Source organism: Dermochelys coriacea, chromosome 3 (genome assembly GCF_009764565.3).
Source record: "Dermochelys coriacea isolate rDerCor1 chromosome 3, rDerCor1.pri.v4, whole genome shotgun sequence".
Lineage (NCBI taxonomy): Eukaryota > Metazoa > Chordata > Testudines > Dermochelyidae > Dermochelys > Dermochelys coriacea.
In genome coordinates, this window is record NC_050070.1 from 45,986,191 (window position 1) to 46,004,939 (window position 18,749).

The window sequence follows — 18,749 nt, forward strand, 5'->3', positions numbered from 1 at the left end:
CTGCTTGTATCATCTCTTAGGATGAGAATCTGCTAAGTCATATCAATCTATTTAGTATATTAAGCTTAGTTTGCATTTTTTATTTGCTAGGTAATCTGCTTTCATCTGTTTGCTATCACTTAAATGCTCTCTTTTATAGTTAATAAACTTGTTTTTGCTTTATCTAAACCAGCGAGTTAGAGTGAAGTGTATGGGAATCACAGCTCAATGGGCAAAGGCTGTTGCATATTCCTCTCCATGAGGGAAGGGGCAAACTATCAGCTTACACTGTACAGATCCCTGGGCAGGGCAAGACAGCATAATTTTGGGTTTATACTCCAGAAGGAATGCATGCCAAGGGAGCTGGCAGTCACCTTAGCTGTAGCCTTCCTATACAGGGGCTGGTCAGAGAGCCTGCATGTGATTGCAGCTGGGTATGTCCTTACCTTTATGAATGGTGGTGAAAGTGCAGGCTGGAGGGCTTTGCAGCTTGTCACAGCAGTACTGTCTGAGAGGGAGCCCAGGCTAGTGGGTCAGGGGGCTCAGTATTATCCCAGTTCCAGGTGGCACCCCAGGGGCATCCATCACACACCTTTTTCCACATGCTTGTTCAGCCCCTCAAAGAATTCTAGTAGATTGGTGAGGCATGATTTCCCTTTACAAAAACCATGTTGACTCTTCCCCAATAAATCATTTTCATCTATGTGTCTGATAGATATAGATGAAGCTGACAGAACAATGTAGAGAAAAAGGAAGAGTTAAGATGATGAAATACAAGGGGTCAGGAAGAAACAAGGTGTACAACAAAACCAAGAGACAGCACTCTTTTTTACAGCTTAAAAAGGGATGACTGATGACATTACAATTAAATAAAATGCACAAAGAATAGACAACTGTTTTATTATTCATTTAAATTTTAAGGAGTGTGGTGGCACAGATTCTTCACTGTGGCTAATATACTTAGCTGCCAGGCAAGTTTCAAGCTGTCCAAATTCATACATCTTTTCTTTAAAAGGAAAATGACCCTGTGAAAATTGAATTCACTCATTGTATTCTATGCCTAAAAACTGACAGTAGCACGACTTGTATCCAATAGAAGGGTCATAGTGGTCTAATTTCAGAAAACAAGCAAGAACAGAAATAGAATAGAAACAGAATAGAAATCGCAAGCCGGATTGCCAAGTCATTCACATTCTTGCACATAAAATCATCATCATTTTTCTCTGCAGCTTTCATTTTGACCAAAAATGTTACCCTCTTTGCAACTTTTACACACACCCACACACACACGTGCACACCCCCCCACACGTGCACACCCCCACACCCACCCACCCCTCTCCTTCCTGTTCTGGTGCTGCTGTTTAGTCCCTTTCCACATCTCTCTTGTCACTTTTGCTCACACCATTCACTCCAGGTCTGGCATGGCCCAAGAGCTGAAAAATAATCAATCATCTTGTTCTGCCTTGCAGCAAAGTGGACTGCAGAGACAAACAAATAAAATATATGCAGTTGGGTTTTACTTTGTATACCCAAATGCATGCACAGCACAAAGCAATGGAACGGAGCCTAGTGGCCAAGAGACCAGCCATTTCACTCTTCAGAATCCAACATCGGCTGCAAAGTTAAACTTCATGTCTGCTTTGAGTTACAGACAGAAAGATGAACTGGAACAGAATGGGGAACAGGTAAAGCACCAGAATATAGATAGCTTTTCAGGAGGGTAACCATGGAGAAGCCAGAATATGGTCTACCTTACCTCTCTGCAGCGTAGTTCTTTATATCGCAAGTATCTGCCAACCCGCACTACAAAATGAATCATTAATTTGACTCTAAATAAGGAAAGAAGTTAAAAGGTGAATGATGCCCTCTCCTTTTTATAAGAACTTTATTTTGTAATCTTAAAGAGACTTTTAATAAGATTTTCTAAACAAGAAGTTGTACTTGTTATTCTTGTGTGTCTGTCGTTGTTGCTGTGGGGCTTCAGTTATTGGAGTGGTGGGTTTTTTTGGGGAGAGACAGGTTAGAAGAGAGGAAAGCACTCTGTCATGTCTTTGCCAGGCTATCACCTGAGCCTTTCCCAAGCCTGTAAGAAAGATGGTAGATTAGTAGCTCAAGAGATCACAGAGCCAATGCTTTGATCTTTCAAACTTGCTACCGAAAGGTGGGCAGGAACATTGTGGAATTACACTGGGAGGGATCAGAAGCTGTGTTAGTCTGTATCAACAAAAACAACGAAGAGTACTTGTGACACCTTAGAGACTAAAATTTATTTGAGCATAAGCTTTTGTGGGCTAAAACCCACTTCATTGGATGCATGCAGTGGAAAATAGAGTAGGAAGATTATATACCCAGAGAACGAGAGTGATCCATTAAGGTGAGCTATTATCAGCAGGAGAAAAAAAACCTTTTGTAGTGATAATCCGGATGGCCCATTTCCAACAGTTGACAAAAAGGTGAGAGTAACGGGGGGGGGGGCAGGGGGAGGAGATAAGCATGGGGAAATTGTGTAATGAGCCAAAGAAAAACTATTTCCCCATGCTTATTTCCCCCCCCCACTGTTTTTCGAACAGTTGACAAGAAGGTGAGAGTAACGGGGGGGGGGGGGGGGGCAAATAAGCATGGGGAAATTGTGTAATGAGCCAAAGAAAAACTATTTCCCCATGCTTATCTCCTCCCCCTGCCCCCCCCGTTACTCTCACCTTTTTGTCAACTGTTGGAAATGGGCCATCCGGATTATCACTACAAAAGGTTTTTTTTCTCCTGCTGATAATAGCTCACCTTAATGGATCACTCTCGTTCTCTGGGTATATAATCTTCCTACTGTATTTTCCACTGCATGCATCCAATGAAGTGGGTTTTAGCCCACAAAAGCTTATGCTCAAATAAATTTGTTAGTCTCCAAGGTGCCACAAGTACTCCTCGTTCTTTTTACTGGGAGGGATATAGCACTACTGTTAGCTATGCTTAGCTTTGTTCAGAACAAGTGGATCACAACGGTGGTGCGAATGCTGTTTTATGTCCAGATACCTTCCGCCTGAAAACACTTGCAGCCCCAACTGAAGTCAGGGGAGCCACTGGTGCTCAACATCTTTGTAAGCCAAAGGCATAGTGTGCTACAGGTATGCTACGTTAGAGGATTATAATGACAATGTTCTAGAATGGACAAGACATTGGACAACTCTACAACCCCAGGCTACAGGTTCTCTCTGCATTCACAAGCAAACACGGTGAATCCACTTTGTGAAAAGGAATTTTGGAGATGAAGGGGGAAGGCATCTTTTAAATATTTCTATCTGCCTGTGGATAAGAACAGGGAGGATCTGCAGGTAAGGAGCTCACAGTTTATCTTCCTCAGTGTTCCAGACACAGAGCTGGGCAGGCAAGCATATCTTTGATAGTATTTTTTTTTTTTTTTTAAAGAAACTTATTACCCAACTGTATCCCAGAAATGCATTTTAGAACATCAGTTTTATTACAGCAGCCCTGACTGTATCACTAATTAAGTGAGAGCTGTCATCTCCATTATTAATTCCCATCTTTAAGGGTTTATAGCCAAGTCAATAAAAAAATTTTCAAGCTATAATCTAATATACAAGGTCCAAGTCCACAGCACTTTTTTGTCAAGTTTAAAACAGGGTTAATTCTTCTGAGTTCAACATACATGCCATAATGCTTTCCACAATCCTTCTGGCTATTTGATCAGAGAAATCTAAAAGTCAAATTTATTTTTCAACTAGTCAGTTTCTAATACAAATTAACTGTTTTACAAGCTGAAGAAAAATATGGAAGCAAAATAAGTTCCTGTTCTGCATGCGCACAAACCGTAAAGTTCAAACCACAAAGTTCACCAGCCAATGTTTGACAGATTCCAATACCTTGTTGAGCCCTTAAGACCCACTGAAATAACAGCTTACAATATGTCAAGATAGACCTGTCTTAACATACATTGATACTACTCTGACAAGTAAAACAGTAGGTGTCAATGCAATGCATTATGTAGCAACAGTAAACAAATAACAGCAATGAAATAATGAATGTTTTCTGATTGAGTTGAGAACTCCTGCTTGCTCTATAAAAATTTTTAAAGGAGTCACAGGTATTAACCTGCTCTCTGAAAGGCATAACATAATACAGTACACAAATCTATACTGACAGGTTTCAGAGTAGCAGCCGTGTTAGTCTGTATTCGCAAAAGAAAAGGAGTACTTGTGGCACCTTAGAGACTAAAATTTATTTGAGCATAAGCTTTCGTGAGCTACAGCTCTGTAGCTCACAAAAGCTTAGAGACTAACAAATTTATTTGAGCATAAGCTTTCGTGAGCTACAGAGCTGTAGCTCACGAAAGCTTATGCTCAATTAAATTTGTTAGTCTCTAAGGTGCCACAAGTACTCCTTTTCTTTTTGCGAAATCTATATTGCTACATCTGGGGAAACAGGTCAGTACAACTAGAAAGAGGGAAAGTTTGTTGCCTGTAATTCTGCTTCCCGGAAGGCCTACAGGCTTCTCAAGCCTGCATTTTGGCTTTTTAGCATGAGATTGGTACAACTCCCTAGATCTTAAGATTTTGACCCTTGAGATCAGCAGCAGCCAAGAAGAGGGCAAGCCATTCCTGCTACTGAACATTATGCATTGCCTCCGCCAAATGTAAAAGTTTCCCTCTGATATCTCCAGTCAGTTCTTCTGCATGGGAGAGGAAACTGCCAGAAAGAAAAGCTAATTTAAGACTAAAAAAAGAGAAGAGGTAAACAAAAAAGATAATAGAAAAACTAAAAAAAAAAAAAAATTAACTTTCATACTAAGGCGGCAGGAGTTCTGCTCTGCCGCTCCTTAATCCTGAGATTGCTCACGGACAGATTGTCCACAATAGTGCTCTGGCCTGGAAAGAGATTTGGTAGCTTGTGTCTGGTCAGAGAAAGAACATTAAGAAGGGCTACAGCCAAGAGTGGAGAAAAGAAGAGACCTAGGGCTTGTCTACACTGGCAATGGTAAAGTGCTGGTGCACTGTCTACACTGGCGCTTTACAGCGCTGAAACGTGCAGCGCTCAGGGGGGTGTTTTTCACACCCCGAGCGAAAAAGTTACAGTGCTGAAAAGTGCCAGTGTAGACAAGCCCCTACATTCCCTCAGCAGAAAGGAAAGTCTCTTTGCCCAGCTACCTTCAAAGGGCTCAAGAGCTCACTCCCACACTTGCAGTGCTTCCCAAACAGGAGGCACAATCAAAAGCCTTCCTGGATTGTTTACATAAAACATGGTGGCCCAAGAGTGCACTTGCCCCATGACCACCTTTTCGGATATCAGGTCTCTGACAACTGGCAGTGTGTACAGGGCTGCCCTAATCTTCAGAGCATTTATAATCCATTAAAGACCAAGTTCTTTCATAATGGAGCCCCTCCCAGGTTGGATATACCTGTGGTTACTGTGCTTTGGAAGAGAAGTGTTTGAAAACCTATTCCTAATTGCAGATTGGCTCTCTCTGGTTTGATAATGATCAGGAACAGAGCTTGAGGTGCAACGCAAGAGCCCCTCGTCTATCTTGCTTCCTACTGGGATCTCCAGGCCTCCTGTAGTTACCTCATAAGGAGATGTACTACTCAATAGCTATAGATAATGGAGACCTTGTATTAGGGTTCAAGCTGTGACCTGCTAGCTCTTCCTTATCATTTTTGACAGAATGATGATGTCCTAGATCACATTGTGGGGCAGGGAAGCCTTGAATTAAATTAGTCTGTGCAGGGGATAGAAATTTCTCAAAGGCTGGCCAAGGCTGTGGAACGAACAATTCCAGGAACTGAAAACCATCACAAACCTCACCACCTTCCACTCCAAGTACAAGGAGCACTTCTTTGAATTTATAAATACATAGCAAGAGGTGTATTTAAACAAAAAAACTACCAAAACACACCATGGCACATGAGAGGGGATGAGAGAAGAAACATCACCTTGCTTAATGAATGACTGGAAGATGCTCAGATACTATGAGTATGAATGGTTTCAGAGTAGCAGCCGTGTTAGTCTGTATTCGCAAAAAGAAAAGGAGGACTTGTGGCACCTTAGAGACTAACAAATTTATTTGAGCATCAGCTTTCGTGAGCTACAGCTCACTTCACCGGATGCATCCGATGAAGTGAGCTGTAGCTCACCCAAGCTGATGCACAAATAAATTTGTTAGTCTCTAAGGTGCCACAAGTCCTCCTTTTCTTTTTGCGAGCATGAATGTGGTTTAAGGAGTTAAGACCCAAAAGGAGACTCCTGAACAGATGGTCTCCAGGACCCTAACACTGAAAATAATCTGCTGTAGCTCAGGAAAGCTTATGCTCAAATAATTTCCTTAGTCTCTAAGGTGCCACAAGTCCTCCTTTTCTCCTAGACACTGACTCCAGCCCCCTCTTACCATTTTCCACTCCCGACAATTAAGTCAAAAGCTGAATATGAATCGCCCTGCTCTGTAGTTTGGTTTTCGAGACTCGGGTTTTTAAAAGCAGAAAGGGCTTGGGCTCAAAAAAAAACAAACCAACAACAACTTAAAATAAAATAAAAATAGCAACCCTCTGCAGTTGCTGTGAGGTAGCAGCGCCCCGGGTATCCCAAGCCTAGAGATGCCACAGGAAAGCGTTTAAACATCGCTCTGGGGCCGGAGCGCACAGTGCGGGGGGGAGGCTGTTCCAACACCGATGGAGAGTTACCACCCCCACGCCCGGATCCCCCGCACGGCTCCACACCCGCGCCTCCCGCTCGCCGGCCAGCAGCCCCGGGGCTCGAACTCCGAGCCCGGGGAGCGAAGCGCCCCGCACACGAAGCGAACAGCGGCATCCAAGGCGCCGGGCGTGCGGCGACCGCGGCCTGCCCCTCGGGGCTGGAGGCACCAGGGGCAGCAGCCTGGTTCCCCCCCGGCCGCCGGGCCCAACCCCGCCCTGCCCCCGGCCGGCGCCCCCACGCCGCAGGGCTCTCGGGAGGGACGCGGGACAGGCAGAGCCCGCGGGCGGCCGCCCGCCCGCCCGCCCCGCTCACCTCGTCCCCCCATTTGAGCACGTCCTTGTGGCGCTCGGCCACGGCGCGGTAGATGTGCAGGAACTGGAGGATGCCGTGCCGGCGCACGTGCTCCGCGTGCCGCTGCGTCTCCTCCCAGCTCAGCGGGGAGCCTTGCGACAGCAGCCCCATGCCGCGGCCTCCTCCTCCGCCGCCGGCCCCGGGCTCTCGGCGCGGCAGGTGCCCCCGGGGAGGCGGAGGCGGCGAGGGCGCTGGGACGCAGTGCGCGAAAGCGGCGGCAGGAGCTTGTGTTCCCGGCGCAGCACGTGACCGGGGTTGGCGGCGGCCCGCGTCAGGCCGTGACTCAGCACTTTCCGCCGGGCCCCGCCCCGCGCCCCGCGCCCCGCCCCTGGGCCGCGCGTCACCCCGCGGGGAGGGCGGGCGGAGGCGGTGGGAGGTTACTACGGGCGGGAGCCCCGCCCCTCCCCCCCGATTCCCGCTCCAGGCTGGAGGCGGAGCCCTGCCGGCCGGGAACTTCCGGCGCCCACGGCTGGAGCTGGGACCGAGGCCGGGCGCCTTTGCCAGGTAAAGGGCGGCTCTGAAATCCACCTGAGGTCGCTTGAGCGGCGGGGGGGGGGGTTCCGAAGTATCGCCCCCGCCTTTCCCTCGGGAAAATGGGTTTCTTAAGCCTCACCGATTGTACCAGCGTTTCTTGGGGTGCGTACACCACGGCTCCGCTCGTCTCCCCACTGAGCTTAGTCACTTGCCAGGGATCCCAGCTCGTGCATGGCCCCCAGAAGCTCTCTGGGGCAGGGACATTTAAAATAGTATTAAAGTCCCCGGGCTAGCACGTGCTAAAGGATCACGAGTGAAATGGATTACAGCAGTGATACTCAGTGGTTCATAAGCTTTGCATCCGATGAAGTGAGCTGTAGCTCACGAAGGCTTATGCTCTAATAAATTTGGTAGCCTCTAAGTTGCCACAAGTACTCCTTTTCTTTTTGCGAATACAGACTAACACGGCTGCTACTCTGAAATCAGTGGTTCAGGAGCCGAATTAGGGATCATTACCCAAAAGAGCCACAGTAGCCTGGATTCATTGTTTCATTTACTCTGTGATACTACTCCCAGTTAAACAGTATGATGGGAAATATTTAGTTTGTTTATACATAACATTCTCAGCACAAATACTTTAATAACTTTGTACAAACTGGTTTCAGAGTAGCAGCCGTGTTAGTCTGTATTCGCAAAAAGAAAAGGAGTACACGTGGCACCTTAGAGACTAACAAATTTATTTGAGCATAAGCTTTCGTGAGCTACAGCTCACTTCATCGGATGCATTTGGTGGTACAAACTGATAAATTAATTGGTGAATAACCAGTCAAAGCTTCCTGTTTGGTTAGTAGCTTAGATTGGTTAATAATTAAATCAGTTTTCAGAGTAGCAGCCGTGTTAGTCTGTATTCGCAAAAAAGAAAAGGAGTACTTGTGGCATAAAAGGACTGAAGGTAAAAAATCCATTACAATCTACATACCACACAGAGTATGCTGACAGCTTGTGCCACACACTCTCAAAATTTGTGAGTCTCTAAGGTGCCACAAGTACTCCTTTTCTTAATTAAATCAGTGTCTTAATATGTGCTGCATAAGACCTCCAGCAGATACATTGACAAGCCACCACTTGCAGCTCATGAGCCTCAGTCCCAATATCATTGGAGGACACTGTGTATGTGTAAAAGGGTTAGTGAAAAATGTTTCCAGGCAGCTTTCATGTGGCCTGGGTGGCACAAAGGGACATGTGCCATTAAACATCAGGTACAGCCGCACTGTCTTTTTAATCCCTACCTAACCTTGCCCAGCAGCTGGATGGTGTGTAGGTATAGTGCTACAATCCACCTCTGTTTAGTATTTTTTAATTATTTTGGGAAAATGTAATCCTAGTGAAGCACATAATTCAGAAGGAAATCAAAGTATTTATGGAGAAATAAGAATTTACACTTCAGAATGTGTGTCCCATCTTTGCCTATTATTTGGTTTTACAGTCATTCTTTGCTTCACATTGTTTACAAGGGAGTCCACAGCTGTAGCTCACGAAAGCTTATGTTCAGATAAATTTGTTAGTCTCTAAGGTGCCACATGTACTCCTTTTCTACAGCTACAGCTCACTTCATCGGATGCAAGTACTCCTTTTCTTTCTGCGAATACAGACTAACAAGGCTGCTACTCTGAAACCTGTCACAGTAGTACAGCTAATGTAGAGGGCTTCATTACTGTTTATATTATGTGTCTGCTTACAGTAGTAGATACTACCATGTCCTAGTGAAATACGTTACCTCATCATAGCTAGTCAAGATCAACCCCAGCTAAAGGTTATAATGATAACCTTAGCATCACCAAGCTAAAAACTACCTGGCCTGGATATCCAAAGGGACTTAGGTATTGCAGTGCCTAACTTTTAGGCACATAGAAAAATCACAGGAATGCTACTAAAATCCACAAAACTTGAATTAGGTATGTAGTTTCCTAATTCAGGTTTTGTGGATTTCAGTGGCATTCCAGTGATTGCCTTATACAATGAATGGGGAGAGAGGCACCTAAGAATACAGTCCATAACAGCCAGCAGAGTAGGACAGAGGTTCTCAACCTTTTTCTTTCTGAGCCCCCTGCCATGCTATAAAAGCCAACCTGTGCCACACTAACTAGTTTTCTGCATATAAAAGCCAGGGCCAGCATTAGGGGGTAGTAAGCAGGGCAATTGCCCAGGCCCCCATGCCACAGGGGCTCCCATTAAGCTACATTGCTGAGGCTTTGGCTTCAGCCCCGTGTGGCAGGGCTCAGGGTCCTGGGCTTCAGACCCATGTGGTGGGGCTTGGGCTTTGGCTTTCTACCCTGCTTGGTACCCCCCTGAAACCTGCTCATGGCCCCCTAGGAGGCCCTGGACCCCTGGTTAAGAACCACTGGGCTAGAAGCTGTATAAATTGGCCAGTGAAGATGCTGAGGAGGGTGTATACTAAGTCCCACCCCTCTCACAGAGATGCTCAAAGATTGGCTGCATGCAGGCACCTGTAACTGCTTGTGATCCACAACTGGGAACTCCTCTCCTGGAGTCAGGTAGTTTAGGCACCCAAGTCCTTTCTTGTAAGAATGAATTAGACATTTGCCTCTCTCCACACCAAACAGCTGGAGGAGGAGGAGGTGGTGCTTGCCTCCCTCCACACAAAATGGCCACCAGAGAAGATGGTGCCCACCTTAACCTTTTAGGCCAATGGTTCAAGCACTCACCTGGGATGTGAGGAACAGCTTCAACAGGAAAGACTGAGGAAGCCCTACCCCAGACTATCCTATAGTTCTGTAGTTAGAGCCTGTTTCTCAGAAGTGAGGGGGCACCCTTTTCAAATCCTTTCTCCCCTGCTGTCTGAGGTGAGCGGAATTGACGCTTGGGTTTCTCACATCGCAGGTTATTGTGCTAACTACAGGACTAAAATTTATAAAGGAGACCCTACTGTGACATTATTGCCGTGAACTGTGACCATATAGATCATTGTTGCAACCAAGGTCCTATAGTTGCATCAAATCTTGTAAAAAGGAGGTCAAGTAAGGTGCCTATAGAAAGCATAATCATAACCAGCAAATTACAACCTGTCTGTATGTGTGTATTCTTTTTGCATTTGAAGTTATGAGTAGTGGCTATGTACTTGTATCTCAATGTGTTTGATTCTAAATAGCCTCAATGAAGCATTTGATCAGCTTCTTCAGAAAGGACTATTTTCAGTCAAGAAACACTTAACTGACAATGGATTTTGGGAGATGTCAATCCACATCTGAGCTTTCCTGGGAACGTTCAAACTAACATGTAAACAATGATGTCAGCCTGCAAAAAAGCTGAATCATTCATGGACGTGACTAGCCCAGGTGGCTACAAACTCCATCGTGTTGTTAGGTTTCAGAGTAGCAGCCGTGTTAGTCTGTATTCGCAAAAAGAAAAGGAGAACTTGTGGCACCTTAGAGACTAACAAATTTATTAGAGCATAAGCTTTTGTGAGCTACAGCACACTTCATCGGATACATTTGGTGGAAAAAACAGAGGGGAGATTGATATACACACACAGAGAACATGAAACAATGGGTTTATCATACACACTGTAAGGAGAGTGATCACTTAAGATAAGCCATCACCAGCAGCAGGGGGGGGGGGGGAAGGAGGAAAACCTTTCATGGTGACAAGCAAGGTAGGCTAATTCCAGCAGTTAACAAGAATATCTGAGGAACAGTGGGGGGTGGGGTGGGGGGGAGAAATACCATGGGGAAATAGTTTTACTTTGTGTAATGACTCATCCATTCCCAGTCTCTATTCAAGCCTAAATTAATTGTATCCAGTTTGCAAATTAATTCCAATTCAGCAGTCTCTCGTTGGAGTCTGTTTTTGAAGCTTTTTTGTTGAAGGATAGCCACTCTTAGGTCTGTAATCGAGTGACCAGAGAGATTGAAGTGTTCTCCAACTGGTTTTTGAATGTTATAATTCTTGACGTCTGATTTGTGTCCATTCATCCTTTTACGTAGAGACTGTCCAGTTTGACCAATGTACATGGCAGAGGGGCATTGCTGGCACATGATGGCATATATCACATTGGTAGATGCGCAGGTGAATGAGCCTCTGATAGTGTGGCTGATGTGATTAGGCCCTATGATGGTGTCCCCTGAATAGATATGTGGACTGAGTTGGCAACGGGCTTTGTTGCAAGGATAGGTTCCTGGGTTAGTGGTTCTGTTGTGTGGTGTGTGGTTGCTGGTGAGTATTTGCTTCAGACTGGGGGGCTGTCTGTAAGTAAGGACTGGCCTGTCTCCCAAGATCTGTGAGAGTGATGGGTCGTCCTTCAGGATAGGTTGTAGATCCTTGATCATGCGTTGGAGAGGTTTTAATTGGGGACATGATTCAGGGGACACCATCATAGGGCCTAATCACATCAGCCACACTATCAGAGGCTCGTTCACCTGTGCATCTACCAATGTGATATATGCCATCATGTGCCAGCAATGCCCCTCTGCCATGTACATTGGCCAAACTGGACAGTCTATACGTAAAAGAATGAATGGACACAAATCAGACGTCAAGAATTATAACATTCAAAAACCAGTTGGAGAACACTTCAATCTCTCTGGTCACTCGATTACAGACCTAAGAGTGGCTATCCTTCAACAAAAAAGCTTCAAAAACAGACTCCAACGAGAGACTGCTGAATTGGAATTAATTTTCAAACTGGATACAATTAACTTAGGCTTGAATAGAGACTGGGAATGGATGAGTCATTATACAAAGTAAAATTATTTCCCCATGTTGTTTCTCCCCCCCACCCCACCCCCCACTGTTCGTCAGATATTCTTGTTAACTGCTGGAAATAGCCTACCTTGCTTGTCACCATGAAAGGTTTTCCTCCTTTCCCCCCGCTACTGCTGGTGATGGCTTATCTTAAGTGATCACTCTCCTTACAGTGTGTATGATAAACCCATTGTTTCATGTTCTCTGTGTGTGTATATCAATCTCCCCTCTGTATTTTCCACCAAATGCATCCGATGAAGTGAGCTGTAGCTCACGAAAGCTTATGCTCTAATAAATTTGTTAGTCTCTAAGGTGCCACAAGTACTCCTTTTCATCTTGTTGTTGTGACTTTGCACAGAAAAACAAAGGGGTTTCCGCCCACAAGAGAGAATATAAAAGGCCCTGGAAGCCCCTCCATTTTGTCGTTATCTGCCTTAAGAGATGGCCTTTCCACCCCAAAGAGGTGCCTGAAAGAAACTGGAACAAAGGACAGTAACTACGGGGATGTGAGTGTTTGCTGGACCCAGACTAGGAAGGAGTCCAGGAGTAAAAGAAGCTTAGTGGAACATCTCTGGGGTTGAGATGTTATCTGTAATCGGTTTATTAATGTATTAGGCTTAGACTTGTGTGTTTTGTTTTATTTTGCTTGGTAACTTACTTTGTTCTTTCTGTTATTACTTTGAACCACTTAAATCCTACTTTTTATACTTAATAAAATCACTTTTGCTTCTTAATTAACCCAGAGTAAGTAAGTAATACCTGGGGGAGCAAACAGAGAGATATGCATAGCTATCAGTATTTTAGAGGGTGGACAATTTATGAGTGTACCCTGTATAAGCTTTATACAGAGTAAAACAGATTTATTTGGGGTTTGGATCCCATTGGGAGCTGGGTATTTGGGTGCTAGAGATAGGAGCACTTTCTAAGCCGTTTTCAGTTAAGTTTGCAATTTTGGGGGCATGGGTCAGACCCTGGGTCTATGTTGCAGCAGATTAGCATATCTGGCTCAACAAGACTGGGTTCTGGAGGCCCAAACTGGCAGAGAAAACGGGCTCAGAGGTTGTCTCAGCACATCAGGTGACAGTCCCAAGGGGGTCTCTGTTACCGAACCCATCACTTCTACCCCAACCAGATTGTCAATGGAATACAAACTAGTAGGAGGTCTCTGAGCACATAAGTTAGGTAGATGAACTACTATCTTCTTGTAGTTCATAGATCACCAGGGGCCTTAGGCATGAGGTATGTGTCCCTTGATTGGGACAGCAGTGCTCATGTTCAGAGGCAGAAACTTAGGTGTCTAGGGAACTCTTCCTGAAAAATTTAGGCACTAAGTGAGTTTAGGTTTCTACAGGGTTAGGTGGCAGCCAAGCAGGAGTTTTGTGGATCACAGTGGAGCCTAAAACTTGGGGCTAGGCATTTGAATACCTTACTGTGGTGTTTAAATGTTGCTTGTAATTATTAGAATTGGGACCACTGGCTGTTGGGAGTCTGAAAGGACGGGAAACAGGAAGGAGGGGGGAGGAGTTGAGAGGCTGGGAGAAAGCTACAGAGGTGCAGCAGCAGCTTGGTAAAGAGGTTTCCACTTGGAAAATAAAGTCCTGTTGAAGCTTGTTAGTACCTTGCCTGGTTGATACAGCACTTACAGGATCTGAGCTCCTGTGCCTTGCCTCCACTAGAATTTTACAGTGAGACAGCTAACTACCTCACAATAAAAATGCACACTTTTTACCAGTGAAGATATAGCCTCTGTAATCCACACTTCCCTCTTTTCCTCTGATGCTGCTCATTTTAGGACAAAGTAGAGAGCAAGCGCACAAATACTTAATATTTTAAAACTCAAATATTTTCCTGAATAGTTGTGAAACCAAACAACTACAAATGTGTGCTACTACATGAGACAGCAAATGAAACAGACTATATCTACTTATTTTATCAGGGTTTCAGAGCAACACCCATCATCGTAGTACCTCAGTGCAGTTTTGCCAACTCACAATTTCTCATGATATTTGGTGTTTTTCTTAATGCTCCAAATCCTGGGAACATGTGAATATATCACAATCTGTTTTTTTTTTTTTTAAGTTTCTAGTCCTTATCATTGCAGAGTAAAATTTGAAAAAGTGACCATAGTGTACCTGAAAGGCTGAAAAGCTGAAAAGCACAAGGCAAATACACAGTAAAATCCCCTCTTGTGTTTGGTGGGTATCAGAGATTTTTCCTTTTATTTTAGATTAAATATGCTGGAAATAAAGGAAATTATTTAAAGTAAAATATTCTTGTATTTGAAAATAATATACAATTTCTATCTGATGCACAATTGAACACTTCTGCATGGAATGGTGTTAGATGTGGGATGGCTTATTTACTTCAATGCCCACAGTTCCCTAGACAGAAGGGGCAACCCAAATACTGTCAAAACACTTCCATTTGTAGCCCACAGACACCCGCCAAAACTTTTAACTACTTTTAACTACTATTACGCTAAGCATAAAGGTAGTTTATATCTCTATCACTTTTCCCAGTTATGAGGGGAAACTTCTTGGTTTTACATTATAAATAATGTACCAGTTCTCAAGTTGACCTACTACCAGTAGTGTAAAGCATACATACTGTAAGTGCAGATGAGCGGTAAATGTATTCAGACACTACAAAGATGACTATGGTATAAAAGCTGAGAAAGACAGATTTTGAAAATGAAATCTTGAATCCCAGGAGAAAAAAATAACATTAATGATCAGTTATTAATAGCACTTTGCATTTAAAAAAAAAAACTTGTCTGCTCAGGAATGCTGTTCTTAGTGATGTGTGTATGTTGGAAATACATATATGCTTATAATCAATCAAACATAGCAACACAGTAAAAGGAGCAGAGATCATATAAAATATGCCAAATTTCAGTTTTCTTCTGACTGTATGAGTGTGCAAAATAAGGTCGCTGGACTTTTTTTTCTAAACTAAAGAAAAAGGTGGGTTTTTTCCTCCACTCTCATACTCAGAACTAACTGAACTGTTTTTCTTCAGACTTCCAATCAGAACAACAAAGAAATCACGTTCAAGTAGAGATCAAGCTGGGAAAATTTAAGCCTAAAAGATAATTTTTTGAGAAAGTTATGAGCAACTGAAAATAGGGCATGCTAACAGAAATCATTACATAACTTTAATTATAGTGATTATTGCTGGTTTTGCTATAATGTGTTTTGTCTTGACAGTGTTCTTTTATCTGACAACTTAATTAACATCAGTAAAAAAAATAAAAATTATAAACTTGTGCCAAACAGGCTGTTAAATAGCATGTTTAAATGTATTATTTAATTTGGATTATCTAGAGCCTATTCAAGGCTCTAGGTACCTCAGATTATGTGTAACCCTTCTGCCAGGTGGCACCAACAGCAACCAGGGCCGGGTTCAGTGTCTAGGGGTTCCTTTCCATCAATACAACACAGAACCGGCTCGAGCCCCCACCCAGTAACTTGGGAAAATTACACACCATCTCTGGGTACCTCTGAGAGGCAATACTTTCCCACTTGCAAGCACAGAGTCTGAGTGTAGAAAAGAAACTTTTAATAAAAGGAGGGAAGTAACTTGGAGTTAATTTGGGAAAACACCACAAACAGGTTATAAACATAAACCATGATTAAAAGACCCCCCCCCCCAAGTAGATTGGGCAGTGCCCTTTCACCCTCAGATTCTTAAATCCAAAAGTCCCTTTCACATGCCCAACCTTTCTCTGCACCCCACGCACAGTTGCTGTCCTTGGTCAGTGCAGACCCAGAGTTCAGAGGTGTATCTGCAGAGTTTACCTCCCACTCTGGGTGGAGGGTAAAGTGGTATCTTACTTGCTCCTCTGGCCGTTCACTGTGCCCCTCCATCAGCCGCCCTGATGGCTGCTCATCACGCCTCTCTGCCACTACCCTGCTGGCCACTCATCCTCTCTGCCACTACCCTGCTGGCCACTCATCATGCCTCTTCACTGCCACCCTGCTGGTTACTCATTCACCAGCTGTCTTGTCAGTCACCTTCTGCCTCTCTGCTGTGACCTCTGCACATCAGTCTCTCAATGATTTTCAGTTCTTTTGTAGGCTGGGCAGAAACACTGCCCCATCTCAAATAATTTCAGTTCTCAGTGATTTTTAGCTCTTAGGCAGGGTAGAAACACAGTACTACCACAACTTATGTCAGCTCTGATAGAGCAATTTTAAAATAACAAAATAGGCTCATAATAAAACTTATTTAGCACTAATCTTTGAACAGTGGGGAAGAATAGGTTAAGGTTCTTTCACCTGAGAGTGCACCCCCTCATTTGGGACAGGTTAAACACAGTCCAGCTTTCCTGTATTCCTACAATAATTACAACATTGGTAACCATATTTCACTACCCCTGCATTCAGTACAAAGGCCATTTGTACACTACACCAGCCAAAAGCTGACCCTTGACATAGCTGTAAATGATGATTATGTAAACATAAACATACCCATAGTCTCTTCTTCTCCCAGCTAGCTGTCAGGGAAGCATTCATTCAGACCCTGCTTACATATGTAAAAAACACTATTATACAATTTTGTCAATATAGTTCAATTAATCAAGTATCCAGCAGCACAATTTATCCAATAATAAGCTGCACCACAATTAAAATACTCTACTAACCCCAACGACTCCAGCAATACTGTCCTAATGCATATAAGCCCTTCTCTTATAAACCCCTACTTTTCCTAAAGGTCTGTGGAAAAAATAGCTGGGTAAATACTGTGTAATCTTGTAAACAAGCAAATTTCCTTAGGAATGAGGCATAAAGTACTTTGCTTTACTCATTTTTTGTCATCTGCTTTGTAAACCTGTTCATATCTCTTCACTTTCTCCAGTAATGTCTCTACAGGATAGTCTTCTCAGAAGAAAGAAATGTTTTTTTCCACAAAGTTCAGCTCCCTGTTTCTGCTCTTTCACTTAGCAAAGATTTTTAATAGGGCTGTCAATTAATTGCAGTTAACTCACGCGATTAACTCAAAAAATTAATCATGATTTAAAAAAATTAATTGCAGTTTTAATCGCATTGTTAAACAATAGAATACTAATTGAAATTTAAATATTTTTGGATGTTTTTCTACATTTTCAAATATATTGATTTCAATTACAACACATAATACAAAGTGTAAACTGCTCACTTTATACTATTTTTATTACAAATATTTGCACTGTAAAAATGATAAACAAAAGAAACAGTATTTTTCAATTCACCTTGTACAAGTACTGTAGCGCAATCTCTTTATCATGAAAGTGCAACTTACAAATGTAGATTTTTTCTTGTAACATAACAAAACAAAACAATGCAAAACTTTAGAGCCTACAAATTCACTCATTGCTACTTATTGTTGAGCCAATCGCTAAGACAAACAAGTTTGTTTACATTTACAGGGGATAATGCTGCCCACTTCTTATTTACAATGTCATTTGAAAATGAGAACAGGAGTTTGCATGGGACTTTTGTAGCCGGCATTGCAAGGTATTTACGTGCCAGATATGGTAAACATTCGTATGTCCTTTCATGCTTTGACCGCCATTCTAGAGACCAAGCTTCCATGCTGATGATACTTGTTTAAAAAAAACACGTTAATTAAATTTGTGACAGAACACCTTGGGGGAGAATTTTATATGTCTGGCTCTATTTTACCCCCATTCTGCCATATATTTCATTTTATAGTAGTCTCGAATGATGACTCAGCACATGTTCATTTTAAGAACACTTTCACTGCAGATTTGACAAAACGCAAAGAAGGCACCAATGAGAGATTTCTAAAGGTAGCTACAGCACTCGACCCAAGGTTTAAGAATCTGAAGTGTCTTCCAAAATCTGAGAGGATGAGGTGTGGAGCATGTTTTCAGAAGTATTAAAAGAGCAACACTCCAATGCAGAAACTATAGAACCAGAACCTCCAAAAAAGAAAATCAACTTTCTGCTGGTGGCATCTGATTCAGATGTATTAGGTGAATTGAAAAATGCTATTTCTTTTGTTTTTTACAGTGCAAATATTTGTAATAAAAATAAATATAAAGTGAGCACTATACACTTTATATTCTGTGTTATAATTGAAATCAATATATTTGAAAATGTAGAAAACATCCAAACATATTTAAATAAATGGTATTGTTTAACAGTGCAATTAATCACAATTAATTTTTTTAATTGCTTGACAGCCCTAATGTGTTTTATTCCAGTTTCTTAACTCCCGTGCTATTGTTTTGGTGTAGCTTTCAAAGGTGCATGCCAGGTTCTCCAGTACTTTCAACTTAGCTGAGTTCCTCTACCCTTTTTCTCCACTGAGATCAAATAGTTTTCAGCAGATCTGTCTTTCTGTTATTTATTTCAAATATTTCCTGTACAGATGCACTATCTACTGAGGAAGAGGGTAGTGTTGTTGAGATGCCTCGAAAAAGTTATTGCATTAAAGCACAAAGGCTTTTGATGCGATCAAGTATAAGTCTGAAAGAAGTCTTT

General features: G+C 43.0%; 1 protein-coding gene and 1 long non-coding RNA gene across 3 annotated transcripts in view; one reads left to right on the forward strand and one right to left on the reverse strand.

Annotated features, from left to right (window-relative positions):
- Positions 1-7,370, reverse strand: part of GCLC (glutamate-cysteine ligase catalytic subunit) — a 56,824-nt gene extending 49,454 nt beyond the window's left edge. Inside the window, exon 1 of the mRNA XM_038393684.2 lies at positions 6,988-7,370. Coding sequence (XP_038249612.1) covers positions 6,988-7,137 — 150 coding nt within the window. The 5' untranslated portion in view covers positions 7,138-7,370. The remainder of the gene's footprint in view (positions 1-6,987) is intronic.
- Positions 7,371-7,393: 23 nt separating this feature from the next.
- Positions 7,394-18,749, forward strand: part of LOC119852497 — a 47,614-nt gene continuing 36,258 nt past the window's right edge. For both annotated transcript variants that reach the window (XR_005291672.2, XR_005291673.2), the window contains exon 1: positions 7,394-7,530. This is a non-coding gene — a long non-coding RNA (uncharacterized LOC119852497). The remainder of the gene's footprint in view (positions 7,531-18,749) is intronic.